The sequence below is a fragment of the Physella acuta genome, unplaced genomic scaffold (genome assembly GCF_028476545.2).
Source record: "Physella acuta isolate Inbredline_101_S28 unplaced genomic scaffold, ASM2847654v3 ptg000066l, whole genome shotgun sequence".
NCBI classification, from domain to species: domain Eukaryota; kingdom Metazoa; phylum Mollusca; class Gastropoda; family Physidae; genus Physella; species Physella acuta.
In genome coordinates this window covers 27,654-51,106 of record NW_026731586.1, presented here as the reverse complement: position 1 = coordinate 51,106, position 23,453 = coordinate 27,654, and the positions used below count along the sequence as shown (strand labels likewise).

The 23,453-nt window shown below is 37.3% G+C and overlaps 1 protein-coding gene across 1 annotated transcript; it reads right to left on the bottom strand.

Annotated features, from left to right (window-relative positions):
* On the bottom strand, positions 1–22,409 carry LOC131951623 (nuclear pore complex protein DDB_G0274915). The gene is made up of 13 exons (XM_059313960.1): positions 22,120–22,409; positions 19,596–19,829; positions 18,266–18,843; positions 15,694–17,662; positions 14,869–14,958; positions 11,255–11,688; positions 9,810–9,894; positions 6,387–7,702; positions 4,914–5,159; positions 3,965–4,148; positions 3,154–3,296; positions 2,251–2,554; positions 1–1,121 (listed from the first exon to the last, which is right to left on the bottom strand). The coding sequence occupies exons 1-13, from the start codon at positions 22,364–22,366 to the stop codon at positions 814–816; spliced, it is 6,138 nt and encodes a 2,045-aa protein (XP_059169943.1). The 5' UTR covers positions 22,367–22,409; the 3' UTR covers positions 1–813.
* Positions 22,410–23,453: the final 1,044 nt, after the last annotated feature.

Here is a 23,453-nt window from a genome sequence, read left to right as displayed (position 1 = left end):
TGTATGGTTAAAAAGTGCAAAGTATTTATTCTTTTATAAGCTAGACATTCAGTGTTAGATTCACTAACCATCATAAACTTTCATTCAGACACCCAACACTGGACTGACTGCCCATGAACTTAATTGACTGGACTTGACCTAGATTAACTATACTTCACATAGATTGATTGTCCTTCACCTATACTAACATTCCTTCACTTGGATAACTCAGCACACTTTGAGCCAGGCACCGTGCACTGTCCTTCACCTAGATTGACTGACCTTGTCCTAGATTTACTTTCCTTGAACTAGACTGGCTGTCCTTCACCTTGATAACCTCAGTAGACTTTCAGCCAAGCACCTACCACATTCCTTCACTAGATTGACTGACTTTACCCTCGGTCGACTGTCCTTCACCTTGATAACCTCTGTATACTGTATGCCAGACTGCCAGCTAACTTCTTCACCTAGATTGACTGTTCTTGACCAAGACTTAATGTCCTTAACCTAGATTGACCTTCACCTTGACAACCTCCGTAGACTCTCGGCCAAGCACCCACAGTCCTTCACTAGATTGACCGTCCTTCACCTTGATAACCTCTGTATACTTAGTAGACTTTGAGCCAGGCACCATGCACTGTCCTTCACCTAGATTGACTGACCTTGTCCTAGATTTACTTTCCTTGAACTAGACTGGCTGTCCTTCACCTTGATGATTTCTGTATACTAACTTCTTCACCTAGATTGACAGTCCTTAACCAAGATTGACCTTCGCCTTGACTCACAGCAGTCCTTGACCTAGATTGACTGTCATTGACCTAGATGAACTGTCCTTCACCTTGACAGCCTCCGTAGACTTTCAGCCAGGCACCCGGCGCTGGACTTGAGCAGGAACTTGAGGGTGTAGAACTCCTCCAGGGTGAGTCCGGCGCCCAGGCCGGAGACGTTGCGGGCCAGCCTCCCTATGGTGGAGACCCTCTCCTTCTCCAGCCACACGTACAGCTCCTGCTCCCTGCTGGCGCTGGACACAGCCGTGGTGGCGGCTCCAGCGGCAGATTTCTGGGCGGTGCCGTGTGGGGAGAGGGGAAGTTCTGAAGTGGCTGGCCCCCATAGGAGATACTCCACTGAAGCTCTGACTTGACCTGGTGGGGGAGAAAAAAATTTGTTAAAATTGTTTTTTTTCACATGGAATGGGTGCGAAAATAATAAAGTTAAAATAATTTTTGTAAGAAAATTTATGGGACTGCATGGTTGGGTGGTAAAACACTACTAGAAAACTCGTTGGGGCCCCTGCAGATCTGGAGACCACAGCCTGTGAAGTGGGACTTGTTATTTAAATCCTACAACATTAATTCAATTAAGAACACAGAAGAAGATAAAACTCTTGTGTCAACTGGATAAGACTGAAGGACATCCCTGAGTTCACCCAGCTATAATGGGTACCTGACTCATGTTAGCAAAAATAAAAGTAAAGATGGGCATAGTGATCACCAACATTCTCTTTGTATACTTAGGTTAAAAATATATGGACTCTACTCAATGAATTTTTAGGTCTGAATAAAGAACTTTACTTGTCACACAATCAGACCTTTAAAAATGTTGAATCAAATTTAAAAACAGTCATGGTGGGTTACACATATGCTTCTATAAAGCAAACATTTCTTTTTTTCCTTCACTGTACATGAAGAAATGGACTTAACCTAAACACACCACTCTTAATGGAAATAAAATCGACCTTAGTTAAACACTCCAAGATTACAAGAATGTGGACCTCACCTACACTCCATTACAAGGAATTTGAACTAAACACACCCTCTTAAAGGAAAGGAACTGGACCTTAGGTAATCACTCCAAGCAACAAGAAAATGGACCCATACAAGAAAATGGACTTTACCTACATTCCACTCTACAAGAAAATGGACCTCACCTAAACACTCCACTCTACAAGAAAATGGACCTCACCTAAACACTCCACTCTACAAGAAAATGGACCTCACCTAAACACTCCACTCTACAAGAAAATGGATCTAACCTACACTCCACTCTACAAAAAAATGAACCTCACCTAAACACTCCACTCTATAAGAAAATGGACCTCACTTAAATACTCCACTCTACAAAGAATTTGACCTCATCTAAACACTCAACTCTACAAGAAAATGGACCTCACCTACACTCAACTCTACAAGAGAATGGACCTCACCTACACTCAACTCTACAAAAAAATGGACCTCACCTAAACACTCCACTCTACAAGAAAATGGACCTCACCTAAACACTCCACTCGTCTAGACTCCAACATCGACCTCAGCCTCGCCACAACCTTCCTTGGAGCAGAGATTATCTTCTCTCCGTACTCTTCCTCCTCATCATCATCCTCATCCATATCATCCTCATCCTCATCCATCTGTGGCATGGCATCCAGGAACAGCCTGTCCAAGAAATTACACATAGCCTCCCCTTGAGGCACATCCAGGGATCTCTGATGGGGGAGGAAGGCGACGACTTTCCCACGCAGGTCCGACCTTGTGATGAGAAACACGTCGTTGTAGTCTGTCTCGGTTACGGAGAATCCCTGAAAAGAAAAAAAAACAATTCAGGTAGTTGTAAAAAACTGAAGCTTGTTTATTAAATAAAAATGATGTGCATTGAAATTTTAAAATGTTTACTACAGCTGATGTAGTCCATTTCAGTGAATCCCTATGTAGAAAAATAAAAAGTTAGAAATCTGTAAATACTGTAAATCTGTAATGATGAAAATAATAATTAAAGTTTCTTAACCATTGTAATGAACATAATAGCTATGGATATGAAATAAAAAGTTAAAATTGGTATTGTAATCCATAGAGAATCCATGGGAGAAAAAAATAATCGAGAAAAAAAATAAATACTGAAATTCTCCATTAAAAGAGATCAAATAAAATTATTTCATTAAGTATTAAGTTACTCAAAAAAAAAAAACAACAGAAAATTATAGGCCTATTCAATCATTAAATCTGATTAATTATTTAAGAAAAATGAGTTAAGAAATAGTGATGGACTTGTAAAGAAAATGAAAATAGTTAAACAAACAAAAATGTTTAAGCAAGTTTGAGCAACAAAATCAATACACAGAATTGTCCAATGAGGCAATGTCTAAGACACAAGGCAATTTCAGACTAGCACAAGACTTACCTGGTCAAGACAGTGGGACATGGCACTCAGCAGCTGCAGGGCGGCGGTCAGTATGATGTTCAGGTAAGCTGTGGGGTCTAGTGCCAGGGTCTCCCGTAGCAAAGCAAGGTGGGAATCTAAACTCTCCACCACATCAAAAGCACCTGGGGAAAAAATATGATCTCAGTGAGATTGAAGTTAGGCTAGGTTTGCCTGTTGTCAGTCGTGGGACATAGGCCGCTGACAAGAGCTATCCAGTGAGATTGAGAAAGAACTGGAAATATTTAAGTTCTTTGTATTGAACTAGGCAAACTCAATAATGCCTGGAATACTTAACTAAACAGATAAGCTCAGTCACTGCTGTAAAAAGGGAACTGGTGAAAAGTCTAGCTCAGCCTCTTGTAACCTATCTCTGATGTCTAGACATTTAAATATTTAAACGCATGCCATATACACAACTCCTGATAGGCTTCTAGGGTTAGGGTTAGATTTGGGCTTAGGGTTAAAAGTACCATAATACATAATTTTTCATGCCAGTTATTAATACCGTCCAATTAAACTTCCCTGTGCGATCATGCACAATGCCCATCCATCCATACTCCTCCCCACTGCATACCCTATCCAATTTTGGTAAGAATTTATTAACAACACAATAAAAAAATGTAAAGCATAAGAGAAAGGGTTAATAATTAGTACATCCAAATGTAAACACAATTTTTCATTTCTTATTTCAATTAAGTAAAATTTAAGCCTATTTGATAATTCATGACGGATTTTAAAACAATCCTAAGTTATCCCACACAATCACAGTAATCTCACAAGCAGCTCTTACCAACAGCAATAAAACAACGAGCTTGACTGGAATCATAGACAGAGTTCTGCAACAGCTGAGAGGTCTTGATGAAGTCTGGGGTCAGGTAGGAGAACGGTATGGTGTCAGCAAACACGGCAGAGGGGCGCAGGAGGCTGGGGTGGCTGGTGGTACAGCGCTCTGTGGCGGGGCGTGAGTGGAGGATCTGTGGGGGGAGTAGTGGGGGATTATAAGAGGTGTGGGGGATAGTGGGGGATTATAGGAGGTGTGGGGGATAGTGGGGGATTATAAGAGGTGTGTTGGGGTAATGGGGGATTATAGAGGTGTTGGGGAGTAGTGGGGTTTTTTAGGAGGAAGCGTGAGGGATTATAAGCAGTGTGGGGGAGTAGTGGGGGATTATAAGAGATTGTGTGGGTGGGAATAGTGGGAGATTATAAGAGATTGTGTGGGTGGGAATAGTGGGAGATTATAAGAGATTGTGTGGGTGGAAGTAGTGGTAATTGATAATAGGAGGATGTGTGGGGGATAGTGAGGAATAATAAATGATCTGTGGGGAATGATTGGAGAATATGTGGATAGTAAATTATAATATGTGTGAGGCATAGTCATAGAATATTGGGGAGATCATAGGTGAAAATAGGAAGAGATAGTAGATGATTACAGAAAGCTGAAAATATCTAGGCCGTTACAAAGATCTTGAAGAAATGCAAGCTTTTTAAAACTATGTAACACTTTAAACACATGAGTTAAAAATACTAAGCATTATATTGAATATTGTTATTTAACAAAAAGAATTTTGAAAGCATTTAATTATACAAGGATATAAAAAAAAACTTCAATAGAACAAAAACAAAACCAACGTATGGTGATGCACAACAAGCTTTAGTGCTGAAATAATTAATTAACATGATTGCTTGTGATTGCATTCAATGTAGGCCTAATCTTAGAATAAAACAAATGTAAACTGTACCATGACTTGGCAGGGTGAGCTGTTGGCACGAAACTTGGCATTGTACACGATGCATCGCCCCGAGGCATGCAGCGGCTGGCCGTAGATGTCAAAATCTGGCCACTTGAGCACGTGTGGGTTGGGTATGTCCAGCCGGTCCACAAACAGGATCCGCTCACACTGGGCGTAGATATCCTGCAGGGCGTGGAACGTGATGCTGGTCACTTTGGTGAAGACGTCGCGGAGTTTCTCTTCGCTGAGAGACACCTGGAATTAAACAGAATATACAGCTGTAATGTCATAGCTGTTTTAGGGTATTGAAAGTCAACACAACTTGAGAAAAAAAACATCCGGAGAAAAGCTTTATTTTGAGTACTTTCCTTTTGTAAAATGTTATAATGGTGTATTACATAAAAAAATTCATTCCATACTGGTGTACTACCTTCTAAATCAAGTAAAACAATAAAACTGTTTAAGACAACAAAAACTATTTAATATAATAAAAACTGCTTAATAAAAAAAACTGTTCAAGACAATAAAAACTGTATAAACAATAAAAACTACTTAATAAAAACTGTTTATGACAATAAAAACGGTTTAAGACAGTAAAATCTGTTTATGACAATAAAAACTGTTTAAAACAATAAAAACTGTTCACCCAAATGAAGCTTAGATTATGTACAAATGTTATGTGTATAAATAAATAGACAGAGTAAACAGTTCCTGATACTGACCATGCTTTAACGGTTCCTAAAATTTTTGCACTGTTAGGTTTGGCTTGAATTATACAGCGGTTTAGTTTTACCTTAGTAATTGACCATACTCTGTTTCTAAATGGTGTTAGTCCAAGCTTTAAATTTCTATACTTTTCCATTGGTTATACTCCTTTCTTTAACTGTTTCAATATTTGTTCATTGTTTATAGTCCCCACTTTAATTTTGCTATATTTGTTTATTGCTTATCACTCAGCCATAAATAGTTAACATTGTTTTGCACTGTTGGGTTTAGCTTAAAGTAAGTAAGTAAAGTTTCCCTTTCAAACCAGACGGTCTATGGGGCAAGTGTAGTAGAGTTCACTTGTTTCCCGTGACCTCGGCTTATGAAGAGATAGTGTGGTCAGCACTATGCCCAGAGTTAAGTACCCATCAGCAGTGGCGTAGCCAGGATCGTCTCAAGGGGGGGGGGGGGGGGGGTTCCAATTTTTACCAGGGGAGAAACTTTAGATTTACACCCCCCCTCAAACTTTCGATTTGCACCCCCCCTCATACTTTATATATATATACCGAGGGGTCTATGGGGAGGGGGGAGGGGTTTATGACCCCCCCACCCCCGTGCCTACACCACTGCCCATCAGAGTTGGGTGGACTCAGGGACGGTCTACTGATTAGAACCCGGATTCGAACTGGAGACTTACTGGTTAGCAGTCCAGCTCTCCACCGCTAGACCACTCCGTCCCATTTGGGTTTAGTTTACTACCATGTAATCTGTTCTCACCTGTGCGTTTGGTCTGTTCATGGAGACGTACTGGTCAGATCCACCTGTGTCAGGTCTCTTAGGCTTTCTCCTAGGCGCCGGCCTGGGTCTGGACAAGGTGCTACAGTTGGACTGGGTGTCAGATTCAGACGACACTGTCTCCTTTGATACAGATCGGCTGGCAGTTGGGGGCGGGGCTGGTAGGTGGTCGGGCGGGGGCGGTGGGGGCGGGAGCATGCTGGAGGTCATGGAGGTCGTCATGAGGGAGGAGACTGACAGCATGGAGGAGGTCATTGACGTCAGGTGGAGCGAAGTCGGCGCTAGGTTGTGCTTGGAGGTGACGTGTGACGGGGAGGTGGGTAGCGCACCCACGACGGACGCGGTTAATGATGAAGACGCTGATGATGATGAGGACGACGCAGGGGGTGGAACGTTTGGAATTTGCGGAACAGGAGTGTGAGGCTGCTGAAGCCAAGCGTGGGCTATTTGAGATTTGGTCAGCTCCCCCCCGGGGGCCAGCCCGGGCAGCATGATCTTCTGCAAGTTGGTGGTGCCTTCAGCCATGCTTGGTTTCCTGGACAGTCCAGGTGTTGATCCTTCTACGTGACTTGGTTTCCTAGAAAGCGCCGGGCTCTCCTTAGCCCCGGACATTTTCTTCTTCTTCTGCGAGTCCCTGAGCTCAGTTTTAGCAGCTTCTTCCAAGTCATCGTCTTCATTGTTCCCGTTTGGAATTTCTTCGTAAATAGGCTGCGACGCCAGCAACAGCCGTCTTTGTTCTGTCATTTCCGGTTCGACGAAATTAGATCCCAGACCATTCTGGGATGGAAGTTTAGACAGCTGCGTGGAATCAGGCAAGGAGTTTCCAGAATTTTCTGTAGAGTTCGCTTCACTTGAGCTTGTTGAAGTTGTGTGGCCGCTGCCGGACGAGACAGACTCTCTAGACACAAATTTTGACGGCGCTCCTTTCGTTTTTAGCGGAGATTTCGCGGATGAGCTGTTTGACGAAGACGGCGCTACCTGCGTTAAACCGGAGATGAGAGCAGCCGTGGATAAGCCTGCAGATGCTGCGGGTAAGCTCCCTGGGACAGAGGTCAAGGTCAAGGGTGGAACAGGCTCTAAGTAGCCGTCAGACGGAATATTAGGGCACAACACTTTCGGGCTGGTTGGAGGATCGTAGTAATGAAACATGTTTCCTTCTGGTTTTGGTAGGATGGATTCGTACAGGTTTTCCAGGGATCCTAAAGGGGACAGGACAGGGAAGTCGAACTCATCAAAGCCCCCTTTGTCTACAGATGCTGTAGAGTTTGTAGGGCCTTCTTTGCCAGTTGGAATATTTACTGCCAAAATAAAATAAAAATTGCAAAATTTTTTACAATATGGACACACTTTAACAAGATGCTAATTTGAATACAAATGTTGTGTAATAAAAGCTTATACTAATAAAAGTTTAATTGTTTGGTCATATATTGATTTTATAAATGTTGTGTAATAAAAGCTTATACTAATAAAACTTTAATTTACAAAGTTTGGTCATATAATGATGTTATAATTGTTGTGTAATAAAAGCTTATACTAATTAAAGTTTAATTTTCAAAGTTTGGTTATATATTGATGTTATAAATGGGGTACATATGTTTTAGTTCCAATTTAAAAAAAAAACCCAGATTTTTCAAGTTTTTAAGTTTCACAAAGGTTCATCTCAAAACAACCTCATATTACTAAAGTGGTGAAATTCTTAAAAAAAAAACTAATAAAAGAGTACATAATTTTAAAAACAAGAAATTTAAATGGTGGAAGAAATCAGCATTCACCTGCATGTAAGATTCACTCACTAAAAGAGTATATAATTGTTTAAAATGTTTTTTTGAAATCAGAATTTCTAATGTCAAAATAGAGGAAAGTAATAAATACATAGTACACAATTTTTTAAATTAGAAGTTCACGATGTTTTAAATTGGAACGCCAACAGATGAAATAGAGCAGTATTGTGACCTGTATAAAAAGATGGCTAAACAATACAGTACACTTTAAATCAGTACTTAAAAACAATGTATGAAACAGAATGCCAACTTGAACAGAACATCCATGTGCTGATCAGTATGAAAGGCTGGCTAAATAGTAGAATACAAAAACAATGTATGAAATCAGAACTTCAACTGTTGAACAGAACATTATTGTGCTGACCAGTATGAAAGGCTGGCTAAACAATAGATTTTAAATCAGCACTTAAAAACAATGTATGAAATCAACTGCAATTATTGAACAGAACATTATTGTACTGACCTGTATGAAAGGCTGGTTAAATAACAGAGAACACTTTATTTAAAAACAGCAGTTAAAAACAATGTCTACACTCAGAATGTCAACTGTTGAACAGAACATTATTGTGCTGACCTGTATGAAAGGCTGGCTAAACAATAGATTTTAAATCAGCACTTAAAAACAATGTATGAAATCAACTGCAATTATTGAACAGAACATTATTGTACTGACCTGTATGAAAGGCTGGTTAAATAACAGAGAACACTTTATTTAAAAACAGCAGTTAAAAACAATGTCTACACTCAGAATGTCAACTGTTGAACAGAACATTATTGTGCTGACCAGTATGAAAGGCTGGCTAAACAATAGATTTTAAATCAGCACTTAAAAACAATGTATGAAATCAACTGCAATTATTGAACAGAACATTATTGTACTGACCTGTATGAAAGGCTGGTTAAATAACAGAGAACACTTTATTTAAAAACAGCAGTTAAAAACAATGTCTACACTCAGAATGTCAACTGTTGAACAGAACATTATTGTGCTGACCTGTATGAAAGGCTGGCTAAACAATAGATTTTAAATCAGCACTTAAAAACAATGTATGAAATCAACTGCAATTATTGAACAGAACATTATTGTACTGACCTGTATGAAAGGCTGGTTAAATAACAGAGAACACTTTATTTAAAAACAGCAGTTAAAAACAATGTCTACACTCAGAATGTCAACTGTTGAACAGAACATTATTGTGCTGACCAGTATGAAAGGCTGGCTAAACAATAGATTTTAAATCAGCACTTAAAAACAATGTATGAAATCAACTGCAATTATTGAACAGAACATTATTGTACTGACCTGTATGAAAGGCTGGTTAAATAACAGAGAACACTTTATTTAAAAACAGCAGTTAAAAACAATGTCTACACTCAGAATGTCAACTGTTGAACAGAACATTATTGTGCTGACCTGTATGAAAGGCTGGCTAAACAATAGATTTTAAATCAGCACTTAAAAACAATGTATGAAATCAACTGCAATTATTGAACAGAACATTATTGTACTGACCTGTATGAAAGGCTGGTTAAATAACAGAGAACACTTTATTTAAAAACAGCAGTTAAAAACAATGTCTACACTCAGAATGTCAACTGTTTAACAGAACATCCATGTACTGACCTGTATGAAAGGCTGGCTCGTCCCCAAGTGAGATGGTGTTCCTCCTGTTCTCCAACACTCTGCTGTTTGTGATGTCAGTCACCAACTAGAAGAAAAACAAAATGTTTTTATTTTCTGTACTGAGTAAAGTATAGTTCTCTTTACAAACCTGATAGTCCATGCAGCAAGTGAAGTAGAGTTCATCTGTTTCTGTGACTTTGGCATACTAAGGAATAGTATGGTCAGCACTAAACCCATACTGTGAGTTAGGTACCCATCAGGAACATTCTACTGACTTGAACCAAGATTCGAACTAGAGACTTTTGGGTTAGTAGTCTAATGCTCTACCTCTAGGCAAAACCATATTATGTGATTAGATACTCGATAATACAGTTTTTTTAAAGGGGCTTTATCCCCTCTCCCATAACAAATGAGGGGGAAAGTTTGGAAAAAAACGTAGTTCTATAAAAAGATAAACAAATTTTCTTATTTCTAATTTAAAAATATTTTATATTAGTATTTCTGTTCCTAAGTTTCTATATAGATTTGTATAAATAATGGACAGATCTCCTGAATTACATAAAGTGATAGCTACCCCCAACCCCCCCCCCCCCCCCCCCCCCAAAAAAAAAAAATCCACCTATGGACATAATTGTATTATTAAGATACATATTATTATACATTAAATTATTGATGTTTTTAACCCAGTTACTGTGATGTTACTTAAACATTACAATTAACATTAATTTGAAAATTAAAAAAAAAAAAAACTAAACCTTAAAGAAACATGTCCAAGTGGTAGAGATCTTGACTGATAAACCAATAGTCTTGAGTTCGGATCTCGGTATGGTTGGACATGGGTGAGTCCACCCAATTCTAATAGGTACCTGATTCATAATAGGGAAAGTAAAGGCAGCTGGGACAGAGGCGTAGCGACCTTTCCCTGCGCCCGGGGACAAACTTTCGATTTGCATCCCCCCCATCAAGATTTCGATTTGCACTTCCTCAACCTTTCAATTTATTTTTCCAACCCATTTTGGCGCCCCCTGCCCCCCCTCACTATGCTACTGAGCTGGCATAGAAACATATGAACTCTATTTTATCTGCTCATGGATCATTAGGCCAGTTAGGGTTCTATTAATAACAATAATTTTTTTTTTTAAATTTATAAACCAAACTTTAATGATGAAAATATTAAACTGTTGAAAAGAAACAAACAAAAAATTGAAAATGGTACAGTAATAAACTTGTTTGAAGAAATAAAAACAATGTAACCAAAGCTGATAAAGTTTTAGTTTTAAATAGCTACATGGAGCCTACTTACCAGTCACTTTTTTAGTACATATTTTGATGTACAATTACATTAAAAATTTTTTGTAAAACTACATCTTTTCTGCCTAGGCTGTATTTTAATCTGTTTTATTTTTGTTCAACTCAAATTTTAACAAAGCTGCTTGAAAACTTACCACAGGACCCGAAATATCTGCCACATTAATTTTCTTGCTTTTCTTATCTCCCCTTGGCAAGGTAGACGACTCCGTGATGGATTTGGCACGTTTAACTGAGGGCGGCTGGGGGGCTCGGTTCTTCCTGTTCCCTCCCAGCTTTCCCAGAAATCCTTTCCTTCCTGGGTTGGCCACCGTTGGCAGCTCAATCTTCTCCGTGAACTTTGGGAGGTCGTCGTCAATGGTGGAAGTGGACCCACCGGACCACTCTGTGTTGACAAAATCAAACGAGGTCCCCGCGGGGGAGGAAGGGGAGGAGGGGAGGGAGTTCTCTGTCTCGTGGATGGGCGAGATGGGAGGGGACTGCCCCGTGGAGGTTTTCTCCTTGCGTTCTCCAGGAGGGGAGGGTGGCACTGGCATGGACCTGCGGGATTCCCTGGTTAGGGTTCCACAACCTGGCAATTCAAAAGTAGACGTTACAAATCTAGGAGCGGAAAAGTTTAAGGAAAGAAATTCTACTTTAATTTTTTTTTTAAATATTGTATGTGTATATAATCAGAGCATCCCTTTAATAATAAATATTTAAGGGCATGGGCGGGTGTACTTTTCGTCATAAATCCACTAAATCATCGATTTCCCACTTTTACTTGATCTATACAGAATAACCATCGTTGAATCTAAAAATGACATTGTTATGACCCTGAAAACATTATTTATTTATGAAAAACCGGGTTCAAAGTAGTGTGTTCAGGGTAATTTGATCACTTTTTCGGTAAAAATAGCCATTTTTCGACCTAGAAAAGTACTATTAGATTTTGCGGAAGCCTAATGTGTTTCATATCAATGGAAAGGCCGTGACCTCCTTTCTTTATTTGTTCTAAAATTAAAGGACCAATCAAAATACCTATTTTAATGTGATTATTTCTATACGTCATAAAGTTGTTTATTTTACTCATTCGGGTTTTTCCGGTATGCAAATTTTTGACCTCAATTTTTTCATTGGCATTCAACGGCGGAAGCTAGTTAGCGATTGGTCGTTTCGCTTCGTAAGTAAACATTCCCTTAGTTTCAGCGCGTTGCTAAGTTTGATCTAGTTTTGTTTCTCTAAGCTTCTGTGAAATACTTACATTATTTTAACATATAATTATTTAAATTAAATATACTATTAACAGTTTAGATTAGTTTGTGTGAATTATCATAAGCAGTGAGACGATTTAGTTTGTTTCTCTTTCGATAATGGGTAGAACAAAACACTCGCTAAAAATAGATACACACATCTAACGAATTTACTAAAGCAAGGGCACGTCCGAATGCAACTGATTGCATCTAGAGTCTACCTCTACTCAATCTAGCACTATTCAGACAAGCACTGGTGCAGATGTAATATGCACATTTACTAAGAAACTGCGGCAATGTAAGACAGTTTTTACAGACAGAAGAAAGCACTGTTACATCTAGTATGGTAGTAAACAACAGCCATGCAGAATTATTGTCGACTGTGATTTGCTTCTTGATGTTATCAATACATTTCCTTGCCAAGAGTGTAACTGTGATGTAGCGGCTACTATTGGTGAAAAAAGTGTAAAGGGTTTGCTTCAAGCATGGTGTGGCAGTAATAAAATGTTGTAAACCGTAAGTATACAACTGCAAAAGAATCCACAACAAGGCCATTCACAATAAACAAAGACATCGTCTTATCATAATTGGCTTTAGACACGAGACCATGCAAAATATACTGCTGTTTCTGCGATAGCATAATTCAGTATTGGGCCCATGCATGCTATGGCATTGCTGTCAAAAGAAGGAAACCATAGTCAAAGACTTAGTGAAGGACGCCAAAAAAGACGCCTTCGCAACAGCTTTACTACAGCTCTAGGTAAAACAAAGAAAGCCAGAAAAAAAGGAAACTAACAGCTGAACAAGCTCAGAAGGAATATATTCAGCAGCACCATACTTCAGGCAATAAATGTGGTCAATTTTAGTGACATACAGCTGTAAATGTTCTTTTTTTGCAACTTTTTGTTGGTTTTTTGCGTTTTTCTCAGTTTGATACTTTTGTGAACAATTATTGAAATAACTTTGTCAATAATTATCAGAACTGAACTAAATTTTTTCCAGTTACTCTGTATATATGTTCAAATAAAACGTATTGAACACTTTTGGAAATTTAAAAAAAATTTTTTTTTATTGTTGAAATAGTGAAAAAATTGGACGAAATAATGAAATTTTTACAGTGATGTATGGGAAAAAAAAGTAAAAAATAAACTATCTTCTTTTTTGAAAATGTAATCAATAGGAAGTGTTAAACACATGTGTCTCCAGAATGTATTAAGATTTTATGAAATTTGTACAAACCATTTTTGAGTTATTTCCATTTAAAAATCGTCAATAAAATCCAATATGGCCGCCGTCACCATGGCAACGGAGGATTTAAAAAATTAAAAAAAAATATTTTTATGCTTATCTCTTTGAGTTATAACTATTAGCCAAGTATTACATCTTTAGACTCGGAAATAAGGAAGTTGGTACTCATCACCCGCCCATGCCCTTAAATGTGTACATAAATATACAAATAAAATCTGCCATGCAATCAGTAACATAAATAAATAAGTAAATACATAAATAAGCTCACACACACACACACACACACATATATATATACATACATACATATATATATATATATATATACATATACATACAAATATATATATACATATACATACAAATATATATATATATATATATATATATATATTAATAAGATAACCATTAATGGCGTGTAGTACATTCTAAGAATTTCACATTATGATTATTTATTTTATTAAAAAATAAAATTAAATAAACATGCAGCTGTAAAAAAAAAATAAAAAAGCAATTGACAATAGCATGCAAAAGAACTCCATTACCAAATAATAACCTATGAATAGAAACAATAAGTATTATATTATTTAAAACAAATTATCTGTAAAAATTAATATGAATACATTGGTATATATAAAATGTGGATTCACAAGCTTAATAATTTCTTATTATCAGTCCTGTTGTTTTTTTAAATTTCTTTTGACATAGCAGTTTCATTTAAAATATTATTAAGAAAATACTATTACTTAATTTTGATTAAAACTGGAGTTAGTAAAAATATTTATTAAACACATGAATGGAACAAAGTATTTTATCATTTAATCTATTGGATATATTGGATTATATTATTAAATAGCCTAGCAAGTGCAATTTATATCATTACAAAAACAGGCCTACTGAAAAATAATATTTGATATATTTCTCAATGTTGAATTTAAATGTTAACAGCAGTAGCATTATTCTAAAGGTTAGCTTTGAGTTACGGGTCTTAAAATTTGTAAAAAATTTGTTTTTAATTAAAAGGGAATAAAAAGTCAAGGGCTGATTTCAAGGTTAATGTACAAAACGAAAAACTAAAAAGAAACAACATATTAGATGAAAAGCTGGTTTTAGGATTTATATAAAATAAGAAACACATAAAATAAAAAAATAACAGAATAAAAGCTAACTTCTGGTGTTAAGGTTCATGAAAAATAAAAACAATTACAAGGGAAAAGCAACTAAAATAAACAATTGAGGACTGGAGTGTTGATTGACCAGTACACACTAACCTGACTGGTCAGTGGCGGCCTTGTTAAGACGCCACTCTAACTCCCGAGCTAAATCTGTGTTTCTAGAATCAGGCGCCGGGGCAGACTTTCCTAAGGACAGTGGTTTGATCATGGGGTCAGTTTCAAGTCAGTGGTCAGCCATATATGTCTAGCATGTTAAGCTAGTCTAATAGTTTTCCCAGTCACCATTGTTTTCAAATTCTGTTTTTATATTTTTAAAATACCATACTAATTGAATCTCAATGATTCCTACTTTGATTTGTAAAGGAATTAATATAAGCACAAAAATAATAATTTCTTGTGATCCTTTGTGGTGAACAAGGATGCAATAACATCTCTCCATTATACACTAGGCAATTCTTTCATGCTGGTTCTATGACATTCTATTATTTTCTAGGTTTGTTTCAAGCACTTTCAGCTTGTGGCTCATATATGGCTTAATTTATCAGATATATCAGCTATAATAATGAATAATGCCAGTGTTTCTTCCAGACCTTTTTCTCCAGGGGGGCACTTGATATTTTCAGGGGGGGGGGGGGGCGGCGAACACTAGTAAAAGTATATGTTTACAATATAAATTCCATCTCATTTGGGGGGCGGTAGACTTTCTTCAAAAAGATGCCTGTAAGAAACTCTGAATATTGCTGTTTTGAATTATTCTTATTTTTAAATAAATGTTTTAGCTATACCGTTTCACTTAACGGTCTTGTTAACTTTTTGGCTACTACTTAGAGTGAGTTAATACAGTCATTTGTTAAATTTCAGTACAGACATTATAATTTAGAACATACAGAGTGTATACAATATTTGAATTTGAAGTCCTACCTTGTCCTACAGATGTCCTTGAAGGTGGCACAGGTGGAGCGGTCCTTTTAGGACTTTTTGGCCTCCGCTTGACCACATTTGGAGCAGCTGTTGTCTCTCTCTCTTTAGTGTTGGATGGGCTGGTTTCTTTAGAGGTAGGGACAGGTGCTGCTGTAGACGCAGGTGTTGATGTAGATGTGACCGGTGGTTTTGATGGTGGCGGTACGGCAGGTTTGGGTGCGGGGTATGGTTTGGGCAGGGTGGAATCAGTAAGGTCTTTCTCTATAGGTTTGGTTTGGTGTCTTGATACAGGGGGTGAGAATTTAGCGGTGGCTTTCTTTAACATCATCTTAGGGCTGGCTAAGCCCTTTTTTCTTTGAGTGGGTGGGCTGGCGGAGACGGGGGTGGTGGCGTTGGATGCAGCAGCAGAGGATATGGATGCGGTGGTTGAGATTGTTTCCGGATCTTTAGGAATAGTTTGAGAACCGTCACCGCTGACAGGCGTTGTGCCGCCTTTGTGCTGGGGGGAGACCGAAGATGGCGGAATGACTAAAACTTTAGACGGCTGAGACAATTTTGGTCCTGGTTTTTTATCAACAGACGACGAGGTCACGTCCTCGTCCGCAATGTCCAGACTACTACTGCTCACAGGCGTACCTGTGGAGTCTTTCCTTTCAAGTTTGGCAATCAACTGGACATCGGGATTTAAAGATTCAAAACTTTCAGAAGAATCTTTCCCACGTCTGAGAATATTCCGAAAGAATGACGTGATCCCCTTCTTACCTTTACCGTCACCATTCATCCTGTTGGCTAGTGATTCGCCGTTGTCCGACGCGGCTATGTACTCCTCCACCCCGACTGGACCTTGTGGGGTTTTGGTCGATTTTGGAATGTCTTGTTGCGGTGGAATCGTTACAATACTTTTACCAACCGGCACCATTTTGAAAACTGGGTCCGGTTGGTTTGCGACTTTTTTCGGAGATATTGCTTGAGCAGAGGTTGGTTCTGGGGGAGGGGAGACTGGAGGTCTTGGTGCTTGCCGTTTGGCTCTTTGTTGCTTTGTTAAATCAAGATTTGCAGCTACTGATGCCATTCTTGCTTCAAAGTCTGAAGACTTTTTCCCTTTTAAAGGATCCTTTTTACCATCGTAGTCATCTGTAGACGACTCATTGAAATCACTGTAATCCTTTAAGACATCATTAAGAAGCGCAATTGCTTGCAGTCCTTCCATTGTAGTGGAATCATTCAGCAGCTCTAAGTTCCTTACATCCTCTGCCTCTAAAGAAAACCCCATTGAGCTTATCATACTATCGTTCTGCTGATTTAGTTTAGCAGTTGATGAATTGCTCGCTGTTTTTCTTTCAGTACTAGACGAGCTGCGGGATTTAGCATGAGGGTAGGCGCTGGTATCTCCAGTCTTGGTACCAACCTCATCCGGTGTCTCGTACAGACAGTCAGTGATATCCCCAACCGTATACGACAACGGACGTTCTTTGTCTCCGATACCTGGTCCCATTTCTACACCAGAGTCTCCGCTTCCTGAACTAGACCCATAATTCCCTTTCCAATCACTGTCGGAGCTTAAAGAAGTCATTGAGGAATTCCCTGAAGTGCCGGACGAGCCGGCGGATTTCAATCTTTCTACACTAGAATGACCAGAACTTTTAGACTGACCATTGGAATCAGGCGTTGAGGAGACGGTGCCTCTTTTTTTATTAAGAACATCGCACGATTTCTCCACCTTTCTGATGCATTTGGAAACTTCTGCCACAGTTTCAATGCTCCTGCAACTGTCGGAATTAAATTTCACACTTTCTATAGAAAGCTTTGTCTGCTTGGTTCCGCTGATCTGAGGAAATGTTCCGAAATCTGTGCGGTGTTTGACAGCGTCACAGTCTACTAGAGTCTTAAACCTTTCTTTTGTTAAAAGCTGGTCAATTTCTAGGTCCTCAAACTCCCTGCATGCTCGTTTAGCATTTTCTGGTTCTACCTGAAAGTAGTAACAAAAAAAAATTGAATTTTCAGAGGGAAGTGAATCACAACTTTATTGAACAAATAAGACTTCGGTAATCAATTTTTAAACAAAGAAATTAAAAAAAAAAAGACATCTAAAGAAAGATTTGAAAACACAACACAGAACTAGATTTTATATGCCGCCATACAACAAATACAAAATTAAAATAAAAGTTATGACTAAAAAATTGTGGAAAATTTATTTTGATGTATCTTTATCTGAAATCTTAATTAACATTTTTTTAAAACACTCCTTGATTATGTTGAGAGATTTCTCTATTTTTAAGAAAGCGTAGATTTTGCCAAACAGGTAATTTTTTATTAGGCATCTTTGCAAACAGGTTTTTATAATATTTTAAAATAAAACTAATAGAAAACAGGAATTTTATTTTAAAAAAAAAGAGATTTATAAATGTGTAATTTTCTAATCAAAGATGTAATTTTGTTGTAATCTTTCTTAATCAAACTAGGATCAAAGAGTCTAAAATCAAACGTCTGTGATTAGAATACATTTTGAGCATCTCTTCAAAGCCTACAGATTAAAGAAAACTGTAAGTGAATTGATTCCATCAAATATTACCTGAAGATTCCTAGTATCTGAATTCCAGACTGTGTTCCCCAAAGCCAACAGTGCAAATTGTTTCTCTTCATCCGTCAAGGACAGGTAAGCATTGTCTGTATCCTCTCCCGAGTGGACAACCTCCTCTTCAGGGAATAGGTTGTCTAAACCTCCATCAGTGCCAATAACCTCAGGCTCAGAATCTGGAATGCTGACTCTTCTAGTCTTGGATTTCGATGACTTGTCGTTTTTTCTACCTTGTTCGACAAGTTTTGATGTTTTAAGTACTGACGATGTTTGCACCGATGCGGGATCCTGTTTTGCGGATTTAACCGCGGAGGTTGCGGATACTCCGGCGCCGTTGCTGAGAGTCTGTCTGGTGACGGTGCTGACTTTAACAGCGCTAGTGGTTGTACCAGTGGCAGGTGGTGCTGTGGATGACGGAGAGTCTTTAGCGGAGCGCTGGGTGGAAGATTTCGTTGAAGGTTTTTGGTTGTTGGTGAGGACTGTTGTCCTAGTCTTTGTTGTGGTTAGGGGCTGGGTGGTGATACTCTTGTGGGCGGATGCATCTGTTGGAGGTTTTGAGGACGATGACACAGCTGCAAGTTTTAAAAAAAAAGACACCAAAAAAATTAGAGTTTAAAGATTTTTGTTTTATGGATGTTGAGAGAGCTTAAGTTAAAAATAAAACCTTAGGAAAATGAGTTTGAATATTAAAATAATTTTTAAAATACAAAATAATTTCTGAACCTATGATTCGTGAATATTATAAGCTGAAAGTTTGAAAAAAATAAAACAAAACACAACAAATAATTTCAAGCACATAAACAAACTGTTTTCTAACCTACCAAACCATTAATTAAAAACAAGAAATGCTTGACAGTTGAAATATATTATAATTATTGTCTTAAATTAAGTAAATTAAAAAAAAAGTTTGAAGGTTTAAGAATAAAAGTCATGTAAATGTATACTTTTTATTAGCATATGAGCCAGTTGTCATTGCCAATAGTAAATGAATAGAAAATAAACATAATAATAAAATTTAGTTTAGGTTCAAACTTAGTTAGCGAAATGTACGTTGAAGAGAAGAAATAGCTAATTCCAAATAATTATTGCAACATCACATTTTCCTGCATAAAATGTAATCTTCTAATAAGTAAGTGTATTAGTTTTAAACTGTTAATATTTATTTAATTGAAATACTTAAGACTTTCAAGTGCATAATTTAAAACATTCTATTGATGAAGTGAAAACATGCTTAACTGGAAAACCCCCCCAACAAAGCTGTAAAAACATGTTAAGTAAATATTTTTAAAAATTGTATATGCTAACATGAAATTATCCTACTCACATGAAGCAGAACAAGTAGCTACTGGGGTAGTGGTATGAACACCATGATTTGATTCTGGGTTCTTGGACGAGTTGAACGACGGCTTGCTTTGTGTGGATGTGATTGCGCTGGTTGAAGAAGAAGACAGTCTCTCACTTACTGACAAAGTGGAAGATGCAGCAGCATCAAGTAAATCAGTGGAGCGAGAAACATTCAGTTTCTTTTCACCAGATTTCGCCTTGACATATTTACGATCTGAAAAAAAATAGAGAAAATTTAAAACAAAGACAAAGGATAGAGTGATAGTTAAAAATTAATGTTTAAAGTGTAGATTACTACGTTTGCTAAAACCTGTTAAATTGGTTTAACATCGTATCAAGGAAGTAGCTGATTCAGTACAAATCTAACTAGATATATCAATCAGAATTTTCAGATTAGTTATATTGTTAGAATATATCCACTCTATATATTAAAAGAAAACAGAAAATAAGTGTGTCTAAAAACATACAACATTCTATTTTACAAAATGATTATTAAAGGTTATTAAAGGTATAAAGTTTGATGCTAATTTGGGGAGGGGAGTGCAACGTTTCTTCTAATAAGCAAAAGCTTGTGTGTAATTTGTATTTTGTGTGTGGGGTGCTCCTTTACATTAAAAGTCATATTCCCTTTCCAAATGTGATGGTTCAAGGGGCAAGTGACTTAGAGTTTACCGGTTTCTGTGAAATCAGCATATGAAAGGATAGTGTGGTCAGCACTATGCCCAGCTGCCTCTACTTACCCTAACATGAGTTTACATTATTTGTAATTATAGTTTCATGTTTGACCTATTACATCTCCTTTTATTGTTACAGTTTACAATGAAGACATTGTGGTTATAATAAGTTTAAGTTTGATATAATATGAAAAACCAAATAGATGCTATCTTTAAATTACTACATAGATCTAAATTTGAAGTTAAAGTAACACGTAGATGGAGGTAAAGTAGCAGTATTTGTAAAAACATTTTGTTTATTAAGTTAATGGTGGATTGTTTATACCAGTGTTCAATAATAGAAGGCTCTTAAAAAGGGATGTTATTTGATTTTGAATTTTCCATGGTAACATGTCATAAGAAATTTATTTCCCTGATGGATGAATTGAAAAATATATTTGAACAATATTAACATAATAATTATGATTTGCATAAATGTTAATAAAGTTATACTTAAAAGCTATAGATAAAAATAATTATGACTTTATTGTAATAATTTTTAATATATTGTTTTAAGTATGAATTTTTTAAAACAAAAACATGATGGATTAAAAGCTTAATTTTTTATCACTTTAAAGAACTCATTAAACACCAAGAATAAAAAACATGTAGGCTTTGACTGTAGAGTCAATTGATGAATGTTTAGGTCTAGATTCCTTGAATGGAAAAAATTAAGTTCATAAACAATTTGGCAAAAAGTAAGTCTATTTAACAAAAGTGATAGTTAATGGTTTTGTTGAGGAAAAAAAAAACAGCATATGCTAAGCAAGCCAAAGAAAAGTGCACTATATAAATTATTTCTAATTTCTAGGTAGCTAAGGCCTGAAAGAAACTCATGCTTTGGTGGGGCTGGGCTTAGAATTTTCTAATCTTTGGTTGTTTTTTCATTGTGGTAGCATAACCTTGTTTGGTTTAATAATTAACAGCTTGTTCTGATACACTTGCTACTGTAGGCCTATATCAAAGTGTATCTTCTCAACAAACTGGGCCAATACTATTTACTTTTGTACTCTTATATTTCCCATTTTTTTTTTACCAAGCAGATAAATAAACCTAGACTTAAATAATAAATACAAAAGGCCAAAATTTTTTACAAGAAAAGAATCTAACAGTGTTTATTTCAGAAATTTTTGATGAGGGAGAGGGGGTGTGGGGTTCGGATAGTATGACATCACACATTAGCATTATAAAAATAATGTTAGAAAACGAATTCTAGCTGTTATTTCATGTTTTAGAAAACTGTTTTAATAAATTGTAATAGGAATTGATTAAAATACTCTATGTTGACTGAGCGCTGTCGACATTTTAGAGAAAAAAAAAAATCGATGTTTTAAGAAAAATTCAACTCCATTTTCGAGGCTAAGGTGTGACGTCATTTTAATGGGGTAGGGGGTGGATCTCGCTTTTTGTGAAGATGTATGACGTAGGGGAGAAAGGAGGTAAAAATCGTCCAAAAAGCTTGACGTCATTTATGGATGTCCCCTTATTGTCACTATACTAGATCTATAGGCTATTACTCTTATTCTAAACTTTTTTTTCTATTTCGTCGTGGGGGGGGGGGGGGAGCAGTGTACGTGCTCCGGGAGGGGGGTGGGGAGTATTCGGGAGGGGGCAAAAGATGACTTAAAGAAACTGAAAATCTAAGTCTTAGGATCTGGATCTACTCTTTAGCTAATTAAGGCTAATACTAATATAGATTCTAGATCTATATTATATGATTTTGTCGCCACGATGGCTTTATTATTTTAAAGTCCCCTAACACAGCCATTACCAAATTCCGGTCAAAGTTACCTAGAGTTCTCGCCCGTTCGTGCTCGTCTTCCGGTATACTCCCACTTCTTGTTTCCCTGCCTTGAAACTTGCTCGCGAGCGCCGAAATGCGCACCCCGGTTATAGCGTTGTTCGGGTTGGGTTCGCTTCTCCTGCGCCAGGACGACCTTGAACCCGCCACGCCCTCGTGCTCTGACTTGGCCCGTTGACAAGTGGAGCAAAGGTCAGGTCGCCAAGCATTCTGGGTAAAGTGTTCACATGCTGACATAGCTTTGATTTCCCAAAACAGTTGAGGTGTGAGGAGGTCATGTCAGGCTAAGTTCTACATTCAAAAAGAGGCAAAAATAAAAAAAAACGAAATGCTTTAAAAGGGGGGCATGCTTAGAAGAAATCAGGGGCTCAATCAAGAAGAAAAAAATGGTTCTTATTAATTAGTCGTAACGCTTTTTAGTCATTAATTTAGTATCGTAAATAACTAATTACGATACTCAAAACTCAGGGGTAATTCTGAGCATAAAAGAATCGTAATCGATTTTACTAAAGATTGGAATACATTAGTACGACTAATCAACAAGCAATAAACTAAAATAAACTATAACTAGTAAATTAACTTGCATATTTATTTTTTTTGCAGTCAAACTAATTTAAAAAAAAATTAAATGCAACAGCTAATTGCAAACTAGTAAACTAATTATAAAGTGTCATTTAAATCATTCAGATAAATGCAGAAATAAAACACAATGCATTTTTAAAAATAGTGAAGAGTGTGTGGAAAAAGTGTTCAAAGATAAAACGGGTTGTATGTGCACCGATGCAAAAGAAACTCCATAGGAGGCTTGTAAAATCAGCTAAAGGTTGTCCATAAATGACGTCAGTTCATTTTCACCTAATTTAGCCCCCACTTCTTTCTTTGTTCCGATGTTTGTTTTAAAAAAGAAATAGCCTTTCACTCAATGAATTTGCGATATTATTAATTTACTACCCCTCCCGTGCAGGGCATAAAACAATTGTAAACAAATAAGTAGGCCCTATTGTTATGCTTCAGTGTTTCTTTCAGACTTTTCTCCGGGGAGGTTGGGAAGCACTTGAAACTTTCCGGGGGGGGGGGGGGGGGGAAAGGGGGCGGACTCTAGTAAAAGGATATGTGTTTTACATTAATTTGACTGATAGGGGGGGGGGGGGAGGGGGGGGGGGTACATGCTTCGGGGGAGGGAGGGAAATGCCTGAAATGTTAAGCTTGGCTTTACCACTTTTGTTTTTTTTAAAACAGTAATTGCTATGTAACATCATTATAGCCAGCCTACCCCCAACATAACATAATGCTACACTACATATGTGGTGTGACCTTTCACTAT

Coding starts and splice junctions, on each gene's coding strand:
- LOC131951623 (XM_059313960.1), bottom strand. CDS start 22,366: ATGTCAGCATGTGAACACTTTACCCAGAATGCTTGGCGACCTGACCTT. Junction 14,959..15,693: donor AAGGACATCTGTAGGACAAG/GTAGGACTTCAA, acceptor CACTGTCCTTAG/GAAAGTCTGCCCCGGCGCCT. Junction 1,122..2,250: donor TAGACGAGTGGAGTGTTTAG/GTGAGGTCCATT, acceptor CTCCCCCACCAG/GTCAAGTCAGAGCTTCAGTG.